At 47.7% G+C, this 21,968-nt stretch overlaps 1 protein-coding gene across 6 annotated transcripts in view; it reads right to left on the reverse strand.

Annotated features, from left to right (window-relative positions):
* The window catches only part of LOC110515873 (dmX-like protein 2), a 108,032-nt gene that overhangs the window by 58,864 nt on the left and 27,200 nt on the right, over positions 1–21,968 (reverse strand). For all 6 annotated transcript variants that reach the window (XM_090222734.1, XM_090222731.1, XM_090222733.1 and 3 more), the window contains exons 10-30: positions 19,079–19,297; positions 18,590–18,855; positions 18,173–18,439; positions 17,701–17,933; positions 17,103–17,305; positions 15,185–15,306; positions 14,360–14,449; positions 13,755–13,863; positions 12,947–13,066; positions 11,112–11,324; positions 9,704–10,005; positions 9,185–9,357; positions 8,881–9,100; positions 7,751–8,221; positions 6,411–6,740; positions 5,982–6,101; positions 5,389–5,524; positions 2,922–3,032; positions 2,122–2,291; positions 1,939–2,036; positions 1,568–1,733 (exon numbers count right to left, since the gene is read on the reverse strand). In XM_090222734.1, coding sequence (XP_090078860.1) covers positions 1,568–1,733; positions 1,939–2,036; positions 2,122–2,291; positions 2,922–3,032; positions 5,389–5,524; positions 5,982–6,101; positions 6,411–6,740; positions 7,751–8,221; positions 8,881–9,100; positions 9,185–9,357; positions 9,704–10,005; positions 11,112–11,324; positions 12,947–13,066; positions 13,755–13,863; positions 14,360–14,449; positions 15,185–15,306; positions 17,103–17,305; positions 17,701–17,933; positions 18,173–18,439; positions 18,590–18,855; positions 19,079–19,297 — 4,139 coding nt within the window. The remainder of the gene's footprint in view (positions 1–1,567; positions 1,734–1,938; positions 2,037–2,121; positions 2,292–2,921; positions 3,033–5,388; positions 5,525–5,981; positions 6,102–6,410; positions 6,741–7,750; positions 8,222–8,880; positions 9,101–9,184; positions 9,358–9,703; positions 10,006–11,111; positions 11,325–12,946; positions 13,067–13,754; positions 13,864–14,359; positions 14,450–15,184; positions 15,307–17,102; positions 17,306–17,700; positions 17,934–18,172; positions 18,440–18,589; positions 18,856–19,078; positions 19,298–21,968) is intronic.

A 21,968-nucleotide genomic window follows, 5' to 3' on the forward strand; every position in this document is an offset into this window, starting at 1 on the left:
TATTCCAGAGATTTGAGACTGGGACGGAGGTTCACCTTCCAGCAGGACATTGGCCCTATGCATACTGCTAAAGCAACACTCGAGTGGTTTAAGGGGAACATTTAAATGTCTTGGAATGGCCTAGTCAAAGACATGTCCCAAGAGACTTGCAGCTGTAATTGCTGCAAAAGGTGGGTCTACAAGTATTGACTTTGGGGGGGATGAATAGTTATGCATGCTCAAGTTTTCAGTTTTTTGTCTTATTTCTTGTTTGTTTCACAATAAAAAAAATGTGCATCTTCAAAATGGTTGGCATGTTGTGTAAATCAAATGATACAACCCCCCCAAAAATCTATTTTAATTCCAGGTTGTAAGGCAAGGGGTGAATACTTTCGCAAGCCACCGTAATGGTAAGGTAAGTAAGTGACCGTTAGAGTAGAGGACAGTTAGAGTTGTCCTGTGTTCCTTTAGGAATATAAAAGGCCTAGTAGAGGAGAGGACAGTTAGAGGAGAGGACAGTTAGAGGAGAGGACAGTTAGAGGAGAGGACAGTTAGAGGAGAGGACAGTTAGAGGAGAGGACAGTTAGAGGAGAGGACAGTTAGAGGAGAGGACAGTTAGAGGAGAGGACAGTTAGAGGAGAGGACACTTAGAGGAGAGGACAGTTAGAGGAGAGGACACTTAGAGGAGAGGACACTTAGAGGAGAGGACACTTAGAGGAGAGGACACTTAGAGGAGAGGACACTTAGAGGAGAGGACACTTAGAGGAGAGGACACTTAGAGGAGAGGACACTTAGAGGAGAGGACAGTTAGAGGACAGGACAGTTAGAGGAGAGGACAGTTAGAGGAGAGGACAGTTAGAGGAGAGGACAGTTAGAGGAGAGGACAGTTAGAGGAGAGGACAGTAAGAGGAGAGGACAGTAAGAGTAGGGTAGATGGAGTTCTGAGAAGCCACACCAGGCACTGTCCACACATCAAGCAGGTTCTGCATGTGCAGGGTTTGTAACATAGACTTACTAAGAAACCTGACAACCATAGATGTATTCAGGGTCTGTCTCTTCCTGGACTAAAAATGCTGTTCAACGGCAAATCAAGGTTCAAGGTTTAGACTGTTTGCTAAAAGTGACTAAACAGTAAGACTCATGGCTAAGACAGACTAAAATGATGAACGTGTGATCTAGTGTTCTCCTCAATGATGACCTTTTGAACCGACTGTCTGGTAAACTATCCCCAAACACTTACAGTAGGAACCCATTCCCCCTCTAGGCAGTGTCCTGCTATCAGCATGTTGAGACTGTGCTGTTGCACCCTCCGCCCAAGGTAAAGTAACCCCATCATTTACGTAGCTAACCATCCCCACAACCTTATCTTTCAGGTTTAGACTAGACCATTCACACACACAGCTGTAGAGTCTCACGTCATTGACACACCTCCTAGTTGACTTCCATAAACATTGGTCTGTGCCAGGTTTCCATGGCGAGGACAATGTCACAACAACAGACACAATACAGGTGCAGCTGAAGTAGGTCTAAACTAGGAACAGACTGTGTGTGTGTGTGTGTGTCTGTGTGTCTGTGTGTGTTTCCAGACCTCGATGGCGTCTTTCAGGGAGCCAGCCAGCAGGAAGAAGGCAGCAGCCTGTTCAAAGCGCTGTTTCCCCAGCAGAGAGAAAGCGTTCTTCAGAGCTGCTTTACGCCAGCGGTCCTCACTGAAGTTATTCTTAAAGAACACCGTCATCTTCTCATCACGCTGAGACCTAGAGGAGAGGAGGAGGAGAATATAATATACATTATTTACCTACTGTACATGATTCATGTAATAGAGTTCTGACACATGGATAAACATAAAATGTGGATTTTAAAGAAAAGTCCAGGAGAGGTGAATAACTAAACAAAAAGGTGAGACAACACAAACTGATCTGGGATCAGGCAAGAGGTCCAGGTGTGTTCCAGGTGTGTTACCTGAACAGGCCCCAGAGAACAGCCTTCTTCTTCATGGCCAGGTAGAAGAGAGCTGCATCTAAAGGATCGTTGTTCCTCTGGAATGCTGCCTTACCCACCTACACACAGATCAACCAATCAAACCATGAAGACCAACCAATCAATCAATGATAGGAGTTCAGGCCACACCACATCATCCCCTACCTTCTCCACCATCCTGCGTAGTGTGTTGATGTTGCGTATCCACCAGCCCACCCCTACAGCCCGTAGCTCAGACCACTGAGGGTCTCCTCTCTGCATGGCCGGGATCATATTCAACATCTCCTCCTCAGCCTCCGAGTGGAACGCCCACGCAAAGTGACACGTAGACAGACCTGGGGGGAGACAGGTGACTGTGTTCAGAGAGGAGAGAAAAGGTTGCTTTGCTTCAGTGCTTGATTGTTGACTGTTGTGTGCTTTAGTAAAACATACAAAAAGGGAGGGAACAGGGCCCAGAGAGAGAAAACATATCTGGACCTGGGAGGGAACAGGGCCCAGAGAGAGACAACATATCTGGACCTGGGAGGGAACAGGGCCCAGAGAGAGACAACATATCTGGACCTGGGAGGGAACAGGGCACAGAGAGTGACACCATATCTGGACCTGGGAGGGAACAGGGCCCAGAGAGAGACAACATATCTGGACCTGGGAGGGAACAGGGCCCAGAGAGAGACAACATATCTGGACCTGGGAGGGAACAGGGCCCAGAGAGAGACAACATATCTGGACCTGGGAGGGAACAGGGCCCAGAGAGAGACAACATATCTGGACCTGGGTCATCCTACATATCCAATACTAGAGCAATATCTCAGTATAATGTACCAATAAGACCCTCTCTATGACCCTCTCCATCACAGCTCAGAAAGACAGATTGTGAAGCAGAAGTGTGTGTGTGTGTGTGTGTGTGTGTGTGTGTGTGTGTGTGTGTGTGTGTGTGTGTGTGTGTGTGTGTCTGTGTACCATACCTTGGTGTAGCAACTGCATGCGGTACAGTGGGGGTAGAGAGGTGAGGAGACAGGTGTGTAGACGCATGGCTAACAGGTACCTCAACCCACACTCATCCAGGGCCTCACCACCTAGACAGAATCACATTATTAACACATGGGTTAGTGTAGCACATTAAATCACACACACACACTGATCAGATGGAATCAGATGGTGCCAGTCTTTACCATTCATTTGAGAGAGCAGCTTCCTCCTAAGACTCCACACCAGATGGAGTGGGTTGAGGGATCTCTCTGTCCCCCTCTACCCATCCATACTGATGGCTTCGGATTTATAAACTTGAAATATTGTTAATCATCACTTATATTAGAGACATAAGGAGTGCCATAGTCTGGTTTCTACACCAGAAGTTAACTTCTTGGTGACAGGGGGGCAGTATTGAGTAGCTTGGATGAATAAGGTGCCCAGAGTTGACTGCCTGCTACTCTGTCCCAGATGCTAAGATATGCATATTATTCGTAGTATTGGATGGAAACCACTGTGAAGTTTCTAAGACTGTTTGAATGACGTCTGTGAGTATAACAGAACTCATACGGCAGGTGAAAACCTGAGACAAATCCAACCAGGAAGTGGGAAATCTGAGGTTTGTAGTTTCATTTAAGTGATTGCCTATCCAATATGCTGTGTCTATGGGGCCAGATTGCACTTCCCAAGGCTTCCAGCAGATGTCAACAGTCTTTAGAAAGTTGTTTGAGGCTTCTATTGTGGAAGGGGGTCGAATAAGAGCTGTTTCAACAAGTGGACAAGGCTGAGGCCGATCAGGTGTTTACTGAGCGGTCACGTTCCTTTGTTTTCCTCTGTAATGAATACGCTATTATCCGGGTTGGAATATTATTGAAGATTCATTATAAAAAGACCCTAAGGAATGATTGTAAACATCGTTTGACATGTTTCTACAAACTGTAATGGAACTCTTGACTTTTCTTCTGGATTTTGCATTCGCGCATTGTGCCTTTGGAATAGTGAACTAAACGCGCAAACAAAACGGAGGTATTTGGACATAAATATGGACGTAATCCAACAAAACAAACATTTCTTGTGGAAGTGGGAGTCCTGGGAGTGCATTCCGACGAAGATCAGCAAAGGTAAGTGAAGCTTTATAATGCTATTTATGACTTTTGTTGACTCCACAATTTGGCGGGTAACTGTATGTCTTGCTTTTGTGGCTGAATGCTGTTCTCAGATTATTGAATATTGTGCTTTTGCCGTAAAGCTTTTTTGAAATCTGACACAGCGGTTGCATTAAGAACAAGTTTATCTTTAATTCTATGTAAAACATGTATCTTTCATCAAAGTTTATGATGAGTATTTATGTTATTTGATGTGGCTCTCTGCAATTTCTCCGGATGTTTTGGAAGCATTTCTGAACATGGCGCCAATGTAAACTGAGGTTTTTGGATATAAATATGAACTTGATCGAACAAAACATACATGTATTGTGTAACATTGAGTCCTTGGAGTGTAATCTGATGAAGATCGTCAAAGGTTAGTGCTTAATTTAATCTATATTTCTGTTTTTTTTGTGACACCTATCTTTGGTTGGAAAATGGCTGAATGCTTTCTGCGTCCCGAACAATCCCAGAGAGGTTAATGGGTATCTGTAGGAGGAATGTATATGGTGGAGTCAAGGAAGGATGGATAGGAGCCAGGGAGTTTTGGGAGGTGCTGAGTAGAGGAGAGGCAATCACATGACTGTAGTCACTGATAATGGTGGAGCTGTGGAGTAGTGAGGAAGGGGGTCAAGGTCAGGTCAGGTCACCTTAAAGGAGAAGGAACAGTTTATGGCCCATATCACTTAACTTCCTGCCTAGTAATAAAGATGTCATGTTTAGAGGGAAGGAGGAGACTCCACCCAAACTGGGGTATATACACGACCACTGGTGGAAATATGTCTTTGTCTTACGCAGCTGTACAGCCCAACGGGTATGGCCCAATGTCTTCCACTCTATGTGCCTGGTCCTCCTCCCTAAATGGTACGCCATTTCCTATATATGGCACTACTTGTTCATGGTACCATGGTAGTTCAATGTGCCCCATAGTCCTGTGTCTTAGTGTGTCTCGTCCATGAACCGTTTAACCTTCGCTCCCTCTCCCGCCCTTTCCCCTCTCAATCTCTCCCTCTCCTTCTTTCTCTCCCTCTGCTTACTTTACAGAGGAACAACCTGCTAAGGTCTCTTTCTCACTTCCCCCTTAAAGACTAAATAACATCTATAACAGACTGATACTGGAGGTGAAATGACAAAGATAACTGTCAGTGTGTGTTTATATCAACCATTAAGAACACGTAATCAGGGAACAACTCTGACTAGACTAATTACATTATATTTCCATTTGTTTTGCCTAATAGACCATGGTCAGGTAAAACATGACCCAAGTCACAGACACCCTCCCTCCCTCCCTCCCTCCCTCCCTCTCTCTGAGACTGACCTGTGTACTGTTTGTCAGTGGAGCTGCTGACCTCTGAACTGGTGGTAGCTACAGTATCAGCTAGAGCCACCAGAAACATCTGTTCCAACCTGGTCAGACCTGGAAGACTGGAATGCATCAGCTGACTAGATAACACCTGGAGGGAGGGAGGGAGGGAGGAGGGAGAGAGAGAGGGAAGGAGGGAGAGAGGGAGGGAGAGAGAAGGGAGAGAGGGAGGGAGGAGGGAGGGAGGAGAGAGAGAGAGGGAAGGAAGGATGGAGGGAGGGAGAGAAGGATGGAGGGAGGGAGAGAGCGAGGAGGGAGAGGAGGAGAGAGAGAGAGGGAAGGAGAGAGAGAGAGAGAGAGAGAGAGAGAGAGAGAGAGAGAGAGAGAGAGAGAGAGAGAGAGAGAGAGAGAGAGAGAGAGAGAGAGAGAGAGAGAGAGAGAGAGAGAGAGAGAGAGAGAGAGAGAGAGAGAGAGAGAGAGAGAGAGAGAGAGAATTACTGTATTAATCACAGAGGCGATACATTTGCTTGACAAACAATTTAACCAGACAATAACATCTAAACCATCCACAAGCTGGTAAGTAAATAAATGTTGTTGTTGTTGTTTACCTGTGCGTGTTCTGGTCCGAAGTAGGTGGGTCCGTACTGAGACAGGTTGATGAATCTAGACTTCTTCTCTACTTTCTCTGTAGCGAAGCTCACAAAGTCATCCGTCGTCACCGCCTGCAACTGAGGGAGGGAGACATACAATCACTAGATGATTGATTGATTATTGATTTGGGTATAACAGAGAACAAGATTACATCTGGACCCAAAGGTTAACACATGGAGGGGTCACATGGTTCCAACAAACATTTACTGCATATCTTGTCTTTAGGTAACAGACAGAATATCAACATTATACGATAGAAAATAAACCAACAGAATGAAATTGAAGAATTAGTTGAGCATCTACACACTTAGGAAGTATGATTCTATGAAAAATGAAACATCTGTATGTGTCACTGAAACATCCAGCTAAAACCTGAATCCTCTTACCTGGAACAGGTCTGTGTACTGATCTCCTCCTGTCTTCCTCGCCCCCTCTACCTCGGACACCTTGCCTCCCTTCGCCCCCTCCTCTCCTCCCTTATAGGAGGTGTCCAGGTCAGCAGAGAGCAGAGCGTAGAGGGGTAGAGGGGGTATGGAGTTGATTTCTGTGTAATCTCGTCCCCCGTCGCGGCCGGCCACGATGGTGTCTTTAGCCGTACTGCCGCTCACACTGATTGTCCGGGACAGGTGGCGTCTGGTTCCACCCTCACCTGCCTCCACGTCCCTCACCACAGCAACCTCCCCAGCGATACATTTCACCAGGTGGGACAGGATGGCCTGAAGAAGAAGAATAACCATCTTCCTCATCCGTGGCAGAGACATTAATATAGTCATTGACGGCATCCTCGCCATCATCATTGTCATCATAATTACAGTAGTCATGTTGTTGTCATCATCATCATGACATTCTATGACTACTCAAGAAGTTGTCTGGTCACTTAAATAAATGTATCTTGGTTGCAAACATTTATAAAGTGGACAGGCAGATGGACAAACAGACAGCCAGCCATGCAAGAAGCCAACCAGCCAGCCCACCAACCAATCAGACAGACAGCCATCCAGACATTCATCCACCTCACCCATCCACCCAGACCCACCAGACAGACAGACAGCTAACCAGACATTCATCCACCCAGACAGACAGCCAACCAGCTATCTATTCATCCATCCACCAACACACCCAGCCAGACACCCATCCACCCACACAGACAGACAGCCAACCAGCCATCTATTCATCATTCCACCAACACACCCAGCCAGACACCCATCCACCCAGCCAGACACCCAACACACCCAGCCAGACACCCATCCACCCAGACAGACACCCATCCATCCACCCAGACAGACACCCATCCATCCACCCAGACAGACACCCATCCATCTATCCACCCACCCAGACAGACACCCATCCATCCACCCAGACAGACACCCATCCATCCACCCAGACAGACACCCATCCATCCACCCAGACAGACACCCATCCATCCAGACACCCATCCACCCAGACAGACAGACACCCATCCATCCACCCAGACAGACACCCATCCACCCAGACAGACACCCATCCACCCAGACAGACACCCATCCACCCACCCAGACAGACACCCATCCACCCACCCAGACAGACACCCATCCACCCAGACAGACAGACACTCATCCAGACAGACACCCATCCACCCACCCAGACAGACAGACACCCATCCACCCAGACAGACAGACACCCATCCACCCAGACAGACACCTATCCACCCAGACAGACACCCATCCACCCAGACAGACAGACCCACCTTGGCACGGCGGACCTTCCCCAGGTCCATGAGCTCCAGCAGCTGTGTTGGATGGTACTGAGGCAGGGTGGGGGACAGGGAGTGGGCTGCCTCGAACAGACCCCCCTCCTGCAGCCCTGCCGGCGCCTGGAGAGCCTCGTCGATTGCCACGTTGCCCTCAAACACACTCTTGGACCGGGGGCGCCCCTTGAACGCCAACGAGGATCCCCCCGTGGTTGCATTGGTGGCCATCTGCCCTCCGCCCCCTCCAACCCCCCCGGCGATGTTATCTTCAGAGGAGAGGCTGTCCCCCTCGGCCTCGCCGGGCTTGCGGTCCTGGCGCCACTGGGCGTACACGTGCATCTCACAGTCCATACCAACCACCAGGATGCCGTCCCTCACCCAGGACAGGGACACGGGCAGGGAGGGGGTGCCGTCTACAGAGGAGAGCAGGTCCACAGTGCGCAGCAGGATCCAGCGTGAACGGATACCCTGTTTCACATTAGATTAGGGATGCAGGGGGTAATAATAAGGATTATTATTATAATAATAATAATGTTTATTATCCAGACGCTTTATAGTGTAGTCATTAGGCTCTGGTCAAAAGTAGTGCACCAATTAGGGAATAGGGTGCCATTTGGGTAGCCAGAGAGTAGTCTCACCCTAAATTCTCGTTCACTACATGCAATACTTTAGTCAGACTGACAACATTGAAGTTGTTTGTTGTGAGGATGGGCACGAGGGGCTAACCAATCAGAGTATCAAAGCCAATGACACATTTTCAAACCACTGCTTTACACACTGGCGGAATACCAATGGGTTTCTGGACCAATCACTGCCCCATTCGGTGAAGGGTCAGGGAGGGACCCAGACTCTAACGTCCGTGGGCGTGGCGTTTGGCCTGAAGCAAGGAGTCTGACTAGCCAGGAAACCATTTGGGACGCAGGCTTGAAAAGTTGATTGTCCTCAAAGAGGCAAGTCATTTAGCAGCATACACAACACATACAGACAGAACCACATGCTAACAAACAGCAGATGTACCAGCAATACACAGTAGAATAAATGTGTGAAGAATACAAGGTAGTGTAGGTTACGGAAGTACCAGTTTGATCCTGACTTTGGGGTGTGTGTGTGTGTGTGTGAGCGTGTACCTGTTTGATGCTGCCCCCTAGAGGTAGGGTGATGATCGCCACCCCATCCTTGCTTGAGGTCTGTTCGTTGACAACGCCCGAGATGCGACCGTACATGAGGATATTGGATCCCACCCCCACCGTGAGGATATGAGACCCGTCCTCTTTGGACAGCCAGTCCAGGTGGACATAGTGTTTGATGTTGGGAGAGTGGTGGTCGCGACTCATGTACAGGTCAGACCTACAGAAAGAGAGAGAGGGGGTTAGTCATTTTAGAGACATGCACACACTTACAGGCACACACTCACACACACCCCACCAGTACCTGCTGTACACAAAGAGGTTGGAGTCTACACTGACTCCGGGGTCCAGGGTAGAGGAGGGCCTAGTGAAGTCATCCAGATGGAGAGTCTGCTCCAACACCCACTCAGACCCCCCCGTAGACTCACACTCAAAGATGGACACGTGCATGGAGAAGTCCCCTGCTGGACCATGGCCCTGGAGAGAGGGAGGGAAGGAGGAAGGTACACACTTCATTAAACCGTCAGGTTAAATGCAAAAAGACTAAATGTCTGAGGGAAAATGAAGTATTGTACATTTTAGTCATCAGATGTTCTCATCCAAAACCACATCTAGAGACAGAAACACAACCACTTCAGGTAAAACCTTCTACAAAATGACTGATAAAGATTATACTGTATTTTTTTTACATTCCTCAGGGCCAGAAATTAAAAACAATGTGCTTGAATTCGGACAGGTGAACTACACTGTACGTAAACAGAATATGCACTAATCCAATGAGTCATTAACTTAAGTGGAGCGTACAGTAAAAGTCCTGTCCTACCTGTCCCGAGATGTGTCCAGGCCGGGGCTGTTTGAAGGAGACAGCCAGTCGTCCAGTGTAGGAACAGGACACGGCTACAGGACGTCCCGGGACACACACAGCGCTGTTGTTATCCTCCTCCTCGTTGAGTAGAGCCCAAGGCTCCCAGTGATAGATCCTGTTCTCCCCCTCCTCACACCCCAGGGCTGTCTCTCCCCCCTCCACAGAGCAGCGCCAGAAACGGACGCGGGAGTCAGAGCAGGTGGTGACGATCAGGTAGGGGGCCAGACACACAGGGTAGATGGACGACGAACTCAGGTGACCTGGAGAGAGAGGGAGAGAGACAGTATAGAATAACTGAATCAGACTAACTCAGATGACTTGAAGACAGAGACATGGAGGACAATGGCATAATAAATAGTTAGGATCCAGTCCCTGGCTTGTGAGATGTTTCATATATCTATGATGTGCTGTTGGTTTTAAAACTTTTACTTTGGAATATATTACATTTAGACTGTTTTTACAAATATGTCAAAGTAAAGTTATTAGTCTACCTGTGGAGGGTATGTATATATGTATGTATGTATGTATATCCACCCGTACCCGTGGAGGGTATATGTATATATGTGTGTGTGTGTGTGTGTATATCCACCCGTACCTGCGGAGGGTATATGTATATATATGTGTGTGTGTATATACACCCGTACCTGTGGAGGGTATATGTATGTATATATATATATATGTGTGTGTGTGTGTGTGTGTGTGTGTGTGTGTGTGTGTATATCCACCCGTACCTGCGGAGGGTATATGTATATATATGTGTGTGTGTATATACACCCGTACCTGCGGAGGGTATATGTATATATATGTGTGTGTGTATATACACCCGTACCTGTGGAGGGTATATGTATGTATATATATATATATGTGTGTGTGTGTGTGTGTGTGTGTGTGTGTGTGTGTGTATATCCACCCGTACCTGTGGAGGGTATATGTATGTATATATATGTGTGTGTGTATATACACCCGTACCTGTGGAGGGTATATGTATGTATATATATATATGTGTGTGTGTATATACACCCGTACCTGTGGAGGGTATATGTATGTATGTAATATATATATATATATATATATATATATATATATATATATATATATATATGTGTGTGTGTGTGTGTGTGTGTGTGTGTGTGTATCCACCCGTACCTGTGGAGGGTATATGTATGTATATATGTGTGTGTGTGTGTGTATATCCACCCCTACCTGCGGAGGGTATATGTATGTATATATATGTATACACCCGTACCTGTGGAGGGTATATGTATGTATATATGTGTGTGTGTATATACACCCGTACCTGTGGAGGGTATATGTATATATATATATATGTATGTGTGTGTGTGTGTGTGTGTATATCCACCCGTACCTGCGGAGGGCGTAGCTCTGGTCACCTCCACTCCAACAGGCAGGTCCAGGCGGTGGCTGCAGACCAGCTTGGAGCTGAGGATCAGTTTGCTGGCTGACTGCAGGTTGGCTGTGGAGGCTGAGCGAGAGAGAGGGGAGGGGGACGTGTCAGCTGTACTCTGTTGGAACGGGATCGTCAGCTGAGACTGGTAAGACCGCTCTGGGACCGGATCATCTGAACACACAGAGAGAGAAAGAGAGACAGAGAGAAAACTTTATTGTTCATATAGTCATCTCAACAACAGAGGAAAAACTTTATTGTTCACAATATTATCTAAACAAACTTATCTAAACAAATCGAGAAAAAACGTTATCTTCAACACAATCAATATACAAACTACACAGGCCTCAATGCGCTGTACTACTCCGTTACACCGGGGCCCGCCGCACTACTCCGTTACACCGGGGCCCGCCGCACTACTCCGTTACACCGGGGCCCGCCGCACTACTCCGTTACACCGGGGCCCGCCGCACTACTCCGTTACACCGGGGCCCGCCGCACTACTCCGTTACACCGGGGCCCGCCGCACTACTCCGTTACACCGGGGCCCGCCGCACTACTCCGTTACACCGGGGCCCGCCGCACTACTCCGTTACACCGGGGCCCGCCGCACTACTCCGTTACACCGGGGCCCGCCGCACTACTCCGTTACACCGGGGCCCGCCGCACTACTCCGTTACACCGGGGCCCGCCGCACTACTCCGTTACACCGGGGCCCGCCGCACTACTCCGTTACACCGGGGCCCGCCGCACTACTCCGTTACACCGGGGCCCGCCGCACTACTCCGTTACACCGGGGCCCGCCGCACTACTCCGTTATACCGGGGCCCGCCGCACTACTCCGTTACACCGGGGCCCGCCGCACTCTATTACACCGGGGCCCGCCGCACTCTATTACACCGGGGCCCGCCGCACTCTATTACACCGGGGCCCGCCGCACTCTATTACACCGGGGCCCGCCGCACTCTATTACACCGGGGCCCGCCGCACTCTATTACACCGGGGCCCGCCGCACTCTATTATACCGGGGTCCACCGTACTCTATTATACCGGGGTCTACCGTACTCTATTATACCGGGTCTACCGTACTCTATTATACCGGGGTCTACCGTACTCTATTATACCGGGTCTACCGTACTCTATTATACCGGGTCTACCGTACTCTATTATACCGGGTCTACCGTACTCTATTATACCGGGTCTACCGTACTCTATTATACCGGGGTCTACTGTACTCTATTATACCGGGTCTACCGTACTCTATTATACCGGGTCTACCGTACTCTATTATACCGGGTCTACCGTACTCTATTATACCGGGGTCTACCGTACTCTATTATACCGGGGTCTACCGTACTCTATTATACCGGGGTCTACCGTACTCTATTATACCGGGGTCTACCGTACTCTATTATACCTGGGTCTACTGTACTCTATTATACCTGGGTCTGCTGTACTCTATTATACCTGAGTCTACTGTACTCTATTATACTGGGGTCTACTGTACTCTATTATACCTGGGTCTACTGTACTCTATTATACTGGGGTCTACTGTACTCAATTATACTGGGGTCTACTGTACTCTATTATACTGGGGTCTACTGTACTCTATTATACTGTATTATACTGTACTGTATTATAGCACCCACACAGGCCTAGGTTAGGATGGGTTGTGGTTAGGTACTCACCCACACAGGCCTAGGTTAGGTTGTGGTTAGGTTGGGTTGTGGTTAGGTACTCACCCACATAGGCCTAGGTTCGGTTGTGGTTAGGCTAGGTTGTGGTTAGGTACTCACCCACACAAGCCTGTACGGACTGGAGGTGCAGGTGCCACATCTGCAGCACAGAGTTCATGTTCAGGTCCTTCTCTATGACAACCAGGAAGAACTTCTCAGAGAACGGAGTAGGGTGGTACTCTGGAGAGGAGAAACACAACTTTTTACACGTTCTTCAGTTCAGTCATCCACTCATTCATCCATCCATCCACTCATTCATCAATCCATCCACTCATTCATCAATCCATCCACTCATCCATCCACTCATCCATCCATCCATCCATCCATCCACTCATCCATCCATCCATCCATCCATCCACTCATCCATCCATCCATCCACTCATCCATCCACTCATCCATCCATCCATCCATCCACTCATCCATCCATCCATCCACTCATCCATCCACTCATCCATCCACTCATCCATCCACTCATCCATCCACTCATCCATCCACTCATCCATCCACTCATCCATCCATCCATCCATCCACTCATCCATCCATCCATCCACTCATCCATCCATCCATCCACTCATCCATCCATCCATCCATCCACTCATCCATCCATCCATCCACTCATCCATCCATCCATCCATCCACTCATCCATCCATCCATCCACTCATCCATCCATCCATCCATCCACTCATCCATCCATCCTGAGTTGAAGGAAGGTCAGTGTGTAGAGCTCTGGGTTCTCCTGAGGCTAATCATGTCATTCATACATTAACCAATTCATAAATCCATCCATTCGCCTGTCCATCCTTTCACACCCTCAATTCTCCCTCCCTCCCTGCCTTTCTCTCTCTCCCTCCCTTCAACCTCCCGTACCCTCGAGAGAAGGGTAGGATGTAGTGTAGAGCTCTGGGTCCTCCTGAGGTGTATATCCCAAAATAAAGTCCTCCTGGAAAACATGAAGGAGCTGGGTGGTAGATCCACACTAGAGAGAGAGAGAGGGAGAGGGAACTTCTGTGAGTGTAATGTTTACTGTTCATTTTTATTGTTTATTTCACTTTTGTATATTATCTACTTCACTTGCTTTTTCAATGTTAACATATGTTTCCCATGCCAATAAAACCATTTGATTTGAATTGAATTGAGAGAGATAGAGGGTCAGAGGGGGGGGAGAAGGAGAGAGATGGACATATTTCCCTCAGATTACAAAGACACACAAACAATTGAAAAACAAATCACATTTTGATAAGCTACCATATATATGTTAGGTAAAATACTTCCGCTGTGCACCTGTGACTAGATTAATGATATAGCATGATCTCTTGACTTACTGCTTAGATAAAGAGACAGGTGTGGTTAAGGGCCTGTAAGTAAGCATTTCACGGTATGGTCTACACCTGTTGTATTCGGCACATGTGACAAATAACATTTGATTTGCCTTACTGCTTAGGTAACGAGACAGTCAGATAGGTATTTCTTACCTGGTTAGTGATGACATCTAGTTCTATGATGCAGCCTGGTCTGGCTGTCGACTGCTGGCTCACTATGTTAAATACCTCTCCTACTAGTTTCTATGGAGAGAGACAGAGAGAGAGACACACACACAGAGAAAGAGAGAGAGACACAGTTAGAGACAGAGAGAGAGAGAGCGAGAGGGGGTGAGGGAGGGGGGAGATAGAGGGGGGAGATAGAGGGGGGGGAGGAGGAGGAGAGGGGGGGAGAAGAGGGAGGAGAGAAGAGGAGGAGGAGGGAGGGAGGGAGGGAGGGAGGGAGGGAGGGAGGGAGGGAGGGAGGGAGGGAGGGAGGGAGGGAGGTTAAGAGTCTTTAACCAGCTATCTTGAAGCTTTAAAGTTCCAGTCCCCTTCAGTCTCAGGATTTCACTGTTAATATGACTGAGGACATCTGTGTTTACTTACTGAGGTCTCAGGATTTCACTGTTAATCTGACTGAGGACACCTGTACGTGTCTGTGTGTGTGTGTCTCTGTGTTTACTTACTGAGGTCTCAGGATTTCACTGTTAATCTGACTGAGGACATCTGTACGTGTCTGTGTGTGTGTGTCTCTGTGTTTACTTACTGAGGTCTCAGGATTTCACTGTTAATCTGACTGAGGACATCTGTCTATGTGTGTCTGTCTCTGTGTTTACTTACTGAGGTCTCAGGATTTCACTGTTAATCTGACTGAGGACATCTGTACATGTCTGTGTGTGTGTGTCTCTGTGTTTACTTACTGAGGTCTCAGGATTTCACTGTTAATCTGACTGAGGACATCTGTACGTGTCTGTGTGTGTCTCTGTGTTTACTTACTGAGGTCTCAGGGTCTGACAGTTCGTCCAGTAGTTTCCTGGCGTCCACCACAGCCTGGTAGAGACGCAAGTTCTTACCATCTGACGCTACGAAGCACGCACTGGAACTGTTACAGTATGTACCTGGAGATAGAGGGGAGAGAGATGCTGTTTTAAATGTGGGCACTATGAGTAAGGTTCTGCATGTAGTTAGTAGAAACGCCCAATAAAATTGCAACAAAATCAGCAGTGTTTCCTTACAAAGCATGTAGAGGTCTGTAATTTTTATCATAGGTACACTTCAACTGTGAGAGACGGAATCTAAAACAAATATTAAGAAAATCACATTGTATGATTTTTAAGTAATTAATGTGCATTTTATTGCATGACATAAGTATTTGATCACCTACCAACCAGTAAGAATTCCAGCTCTCACAGACCTGTTAGTTTTTCTTTAAGACGCCCTCCTGTTCTCCACTCATTACCTGTATTAACTGCACCTGTTTGAACTCGTTACCTGTATAAAAGACACCTGTCCACACACTCAATCAAACAGACTCCAACCTCTCCACAATGGCCAAGACCAGAGAGCTGTGTAAGGACATCAGGGTTCAAATTGTAGACCTGCACAAGGCTGGGATGGGCTCCAGGACAACAGGCAAGCAGCTTGGTGAGAAGGCAACAACTGTTGGCGCAATTATTAGAAAATGGAAGAAGTTCAAGATGACGGTCAATCACCCTCGGTCTGGGGCTCCATGCAAGATCTCACCTCGTGGGGCATCAATGATCATGAGGAAGGTGAGGGATCAGCCCAGAACTACACGGCAGGACCTGGTCAATGACCCGAAGAGAGCTGGGACCACAGTCTCAAAGAAAACCATTAGTAACACACTACGCAGTCATGGATTAAAATCCTGCAGCGCACGCAAGGTCCCCCTGCTCAGGCCAGCACATGTCCCGTCTGAAGTTTGCCAATGACCATCTGGATGATCCAGAGGAGGAATGGGAGAAGGTCATGTGGTCTGAAAATAAAAATAGAGCTTTTTGGTCTAAACTCCACTCGCCGTGTTTGGAGGAAGAAGAAGGATGACTATACCCCAAGAACACCATCCCAACCGTGAAGCATGGAGGTGGAAACATCATTCTTTGGGGAGGCTTTTCTGCAAAGGGGACAGGATGACTGCACCGTATTGAGGGGAGAATGGATGGGGCCATGTATCGCGAGATCTTGGTCAACAACCTCCTTCCCTCAGTAAGAGCATTGAAGATGGGACGTGGTTGGGTCTTCCAGCATGACAACGACCCAAAACACACAGCCAGGGCAACTATGGAGTGGCTCCGAAAGAAGCATCTCAAGGTCCTAGTGGCCTAGCCAGTCTCCAGACCTGAACCCAATAGAAAATCTTTGGAGGGAGCTGAAAGTCCGTATTGCCCAGCGACAGCCACAAAACCTGAAGGATCTGGAGAAGGTCTGTATGGAGGAGTGGGCCAAAATCCCTGCTGCAGTGTGTGCAAACCAGGTCAAGAACTACAGGAAACGTATGATCTCTGAAATGACTAACAAACGTTTCTATACCAAATATTAAGTTCTGCTTTTCTGATGTATCAAATACTTATGTCATGCAATAACATGCAAATGAATTACTTAAAAATCATACAAAGTGATTTTCTTAATATTAATATTTGTTTTAGATTCCGTCTCTCACAGTTGAAGTGTACCTATGATAAAAATTACAGACCTCTACATGCTTTGTAAGTAGGAAAACCTGCAAAATCGGCAGTGTATCAAATACTTGTTCTCCCCACTGTACATCCTCCAACAATACGCTTCAGAGCACTCTACAAATGGGTTCTGTATTGCAGTGTGTGTGTGTGTGTGTGTGTGTGTGTGTGTGTGTGTGTGTGTGTGTGTGTGTGTGTGTGTGTGTGTGTGTGCTAACCTAGCACAGAGCTGGGTACAAGGGTAGGCAGCCATGCTACATTGGAGAAGGCTGACGTGTGCAGGGAATTGATTCGGGCCAGCTCTGACACTCCTCCAGTGCAGGACAGGGGTCCTATGTGGTCCACCCTCCACAGAATCAGCTCACTGTAGATGGCGTTCGGGTCATGGAACGTCCTGGTGGCCGCGTTACGCAGCTGCTTCCTGGGGGATCACACACACAGTTTGAGTTTGTCACAGTGTGTGGCTCAGTTGGCAGAGCATGGCGCTTACAACACCAGGGTTGTGGGTTCAATTCCTATGGGCGACCAGTACGAAAAAGTATGCATTCACTACTATAAGTCTCTCTGGATAATGAGTTTGTCTAAAAAATGTATATGTCACACACACACACACACACACACACACAACAAATTGTCAAAGACAGAGATTATATTACACACACACGCTTGCAGGCATGCACACACACGTATTTCTGATACACACTCACGTGAACATTTTGTAAACACACACACACTTTCTAGACATTGAGGTCCTAGAGGGTCCTCGTTGCTTCCTCCTATGACACACACACACACACTCCCTTCCTCCCTCCCTACCTGCGCCGTCCTCTGGGGGGAGGTGTGTGTGTGGGTGGCTGGTCGAGGTCGATGCTGCCGGGGGCGGAGGGGGGGGTGAGGAGAGCGTTGTGGTGGGAGGAGGTCAGCAGTAGGGGGAGGACGGTGTGACACGCCTGGTCGTTGAGGTGGAACCGGTGACCGCAGTAACGGAACGTATGAGACACAGTTAGAACGTTGGAGAACGCCGAGCGCTCAGCGAACGTCACCGCCCACTAGAGAGGGAAACGGATTGAAAGGAAAACTCTGAGTCACAAAATGTCTATACATTATTTATCATACAGTATAACATTATTAGAGGGATTTTTGGTTTTGTACTTTATATGGTTGTAGTTTGTCTTTTAAGCATGAATGTAAGGACCTTAATACTCTTATGAGCCCTGGTCAAAATTAGTGCACTACATAGGGAATAGGTGGGTTTGGGACACAGCCACAGTCTGCCTCTCCCTCTCACCTGATTGAGAGACCCGTCCACATGTTTGGACACCATCATGACAGCAGGGCCGATGCCTGGAGCTTGGCCCAGAGAGAGGCTGAGGGCTGAGGAACCCAGCCCAGCAGAGGCAGAACGGGGCAGACGGCGGGCCCTCCTCCCCTGCTCTCCCCCGGCGTTGGAGCTATCCACGTTGGAGAAGGAGCAGGCGTACATCAGAATGTTCTTACTCAGGGAGTTGGCGTCGCCTGTAGGGAACGCCACCGGGATACGGGACGAGAACGACACCTGGAGAAAAAGGGATGGAGAGAGGGAGGGGAGAGAGAGAATAATCAGAGTGGAGCAGAATTCTGCTTCCTCTTGTGTGTCCATGTACAATATGTGTGTTACTTCATGTCCGTGCGTGTGTGTGTTGCTGCATGTGCAGTCTCCTCTTACCTGCACCTGTCTGAAGATCCCCTGGATGTACTCGTCCAGGTATTTGACGTGCCAGACCAGGAAGGACCCGTCGGTGGGGTGGATGGTAAACAGCATGTCAGGACTCTTATTCCACTCCAGAGTTAACGCCTCCATCTTCCTCTCCAGCAACATGGAGGGCAGGGGCACTGAGCTACTGGAGCCTGGGGACGACGCCTTGGTGCTGCCCTCACCACCCTCACCCTCCTCATGCTCTGATGAACCCTTCTCTGACATCTCATCTAGGTCTGTAGAGAGAGAGGGAGGGTGGGAGTTAGACACGGACAGAGTATGATATGTCAATGTGTATAGAATACCTTGGAACAGACTGATATTACCCAGATGTATTTCACGGCTCTACAACGGTTTTGTACTGGGTCAGCTACTCAGAACGAGTTTATATATATATATATATATATATCTCTCACAACAACAGCATGTAGATCTGAGGGTTTCTGAAACAGAGCGTACCAAAGTCAAACTTAATGGGGGAACCGTTCTGGTCGAGGGCGTCGTCGGTGGCTTGGTCCAGCTGCTGTTCTGAGAGCTTGCGGAGCTGCAGCATGAACAGGTCCATGGAGGTGGTGAAGGACAGGTCCTTGTTGTTGAGCCAGTGGACCACAAACCCTCCTCCTCCACTCCCGTCCTCCGGAGTAAACACGGCAGACTCCGCTAGCACCGCTGGGATGTCTGGGGGTTAGAGAGAGGAAAGGGGCGGATACAGGATATTACTATGCATGTGGGAGGAATATCGGAACAAGGCTAAGGCTGACGTTGCTAGTTCAGTTTGTGCGTGTGTGCCTGAGACGGAGAGATTGTGTGTGTAGCTGTATGTATATGTACAGTGCCTTGCGAAAGTATTCGGCCCCCTTGAACTTTGCGACCTTTTGCCACATTTCAGGCTTCAAACAAAGATATAAAACTGTATTTCTTTGTGAAGAATCAACAACAAGTGGGACACAATCATGAAGTGGAACGACATTTATTGGATATTTCAAACTTTTTTAACAAATCAAAAACGGAAAAATTGGGCGTGCAAAATTATTCAGCCCCCTTAAGTTAATACTTTGTAGCGCCACCTTTTGCTGCGATTACAGCTGTAAGTCGCTTGGGGTATGTCTCTATCAGTTTTGCACATTGAGAGACTGAATTTTTTTCCCATTCCTGCTTGCAAAACAGCTCGAGCTCAGTGAGGTTGGATGGAGAGCATTTGTGAACAGCAGTTTTCAGTTCTTTCCACAGATTCTCGATTGGATTCAGGTCTGGACTTTGACTTGGCCATTCTAACACCTGGATATGTTTATTTTTGAACCATTCCATTGTAGATTTTGCTTTATGTTTTGGATCATTGTCTTGTTGGAAGACAAATCTCCGTCCCAGTCTCAGGTCTTTTGCAGACTCCATCAGGTTTTCTTCCAGAATGGTCCTGTATTTGGCTCCATCCATCTTCCCATCAATTTTAACCATCTTCCCTGTCCCTGCTGAAGAAAAGCAGGCCCAAACCATGATGCTGCCACCACCATGTTTGACAGTGGGGATGGTGTGTTCAGGGTGATGAGCTGTGTTGCTTTTACGCCAAACATAACGTTTTGCATTCTTGACAAAAAGTTCAATGTTGGTTTCATCTGACCAGAGCACCTTCTTCCACATGTTTGGTGTGTCTCCCAGGTGGCTTGTGGCAAACTTTAAACGACACTTTTTATGGATATCTTTAAGAAATGGCTTTCTTCTTGCCACTCTTCCATAAAGGCCAGATTTGTGCAATATACGACTGATTGTTGTCCTATGGACAGAGTCTCCCACCTCAGCTGTATGTCTGTATGTCTGAGGCAGTGTGTGTGTGTGTGTGTGTGTGTGTGTGTGTGTTTGTGTGATTTGTGTGCAGCTGTATGTATATGTATGTCTGATGCAGTGTGTGTGTGTGGGGTCACTGTCCATTTGGAAGATCAATTTGTGACCAAGCTTTAACTTCCTGACTGATGTCTTGAGATGTTGCTTCAATATATCCACATAATTATCCTCCTTCATGATGCCATCTAGTTTGTGAAGTGCACCAGTTCCTCGTGCAACAAAGCACCCCCACAACATGATGCTGCCACCCCCGTGCTTCACGGTTGGGATGTTGTTTTTCGGCTTGCAAGCCTCCCACTTTTTCCTCCAAACATAATGATGGTCATTATGGTCAAACAGTTCTATTTTTGTTTCATCAGACCAGAGGACATTTCTCCAAAAAGTACAATCTTTTGTCCCCAAGGGCAGCTGCAAACTGTAGTCTGGCTTTTTTATCAAACAGTCACACTCCAAACTCCACTATGGCCAAGACCAAAGAGCTGTCAAAGGACACCAGAAACAAAATTGTAGACCTGCACTAGGCTGGGAAGACTGAATCCGCAATAGGTAAGCAGCTTGGTTTGAAGAAATCAACTGTGGGAGCAATTGTTAGGAAATGGAAGACATACAAGACCACTGATAATCTCCCTCGATCTGGGGCTCCACGCAAGATCTCACCCCGTGGGGTCAAAATTATCACAAGAACGGTGAGCAAAAATCCCAGAACCACACGGGGGGACCTAGTGAATGACCTGCAGAGAGCTGGGACCAAAGTAACAAAGCCTACCATCAGTAACACAGTACGCCGCCAGGGACTCAAATCCTGCAGTGCCAGACGTGTCCCCCTGCTTAAGCCAGTACATGTCCAGGCCCGTCTGAAGTTTGCTAGAGAGCATTTTGATGATCCAGAAGAAGATTGGGAGAATGTCATATGGTCAGATGAAACCAAAATATAACTTTTTGGTAAAAACTCAACTCGTCGTGTTTGGAGGACAAAGAATGCTGAGTTGCATCCAAAGAACACCATACCTACTGTGAAGCATGGGGGTGGAAACATCATGCTTTGGGGCTGTTTTTCTGCAAAGGGACCAGGACGACTGATCCGTGTAAAGGAAAGAATGAATGGGGCCATGTATCGTGAGATTTTGAGTGAAAACCTCCTTCCATCAGCAAGGGCATTGAAGATGAAACGTGGCTGGGTCTTTCAGCATGACAATGATCCCAAACACACCGCCCGGGCAATGGAGGAGTGACTTCGTAAGAAGCATTTCAAGGTCCTGGAGTGGCCTAGCCAGTCTCCAGATCTCAACCCCATATAAAATCTTTGGAGGGAGTTGAAAGTCCGTGTTGCCCAGCAACAGCCCCAAAACATCACTGCCCTAGAGGAGATCTGCATGGAGGAATGGGCCAAAATACTAGCAACAGTGTGTGAAAACCTTGTGAAGAATTACAGAAAACGTTTGACCAACAAATGGTATATAACAAAGTATTGAGATAACCTTTTGTTATTGACCAAATACTTATTTTCCAC

Source organism: Oncorhynchus mykiss, chromosome 26, assembly GCF_057628025.1.
Source record: "Oncorhynchus mykiss isolate SJ-2025 chromosome 26, ASM5762802v1, whole genome shotgun sequence".
NCBI lineage: Eukaryota > Metazoa > Chordata > Actinopteri > Salmoniformes > Salmonidae > Oncorhynchus > Oncorhynchus mykiss.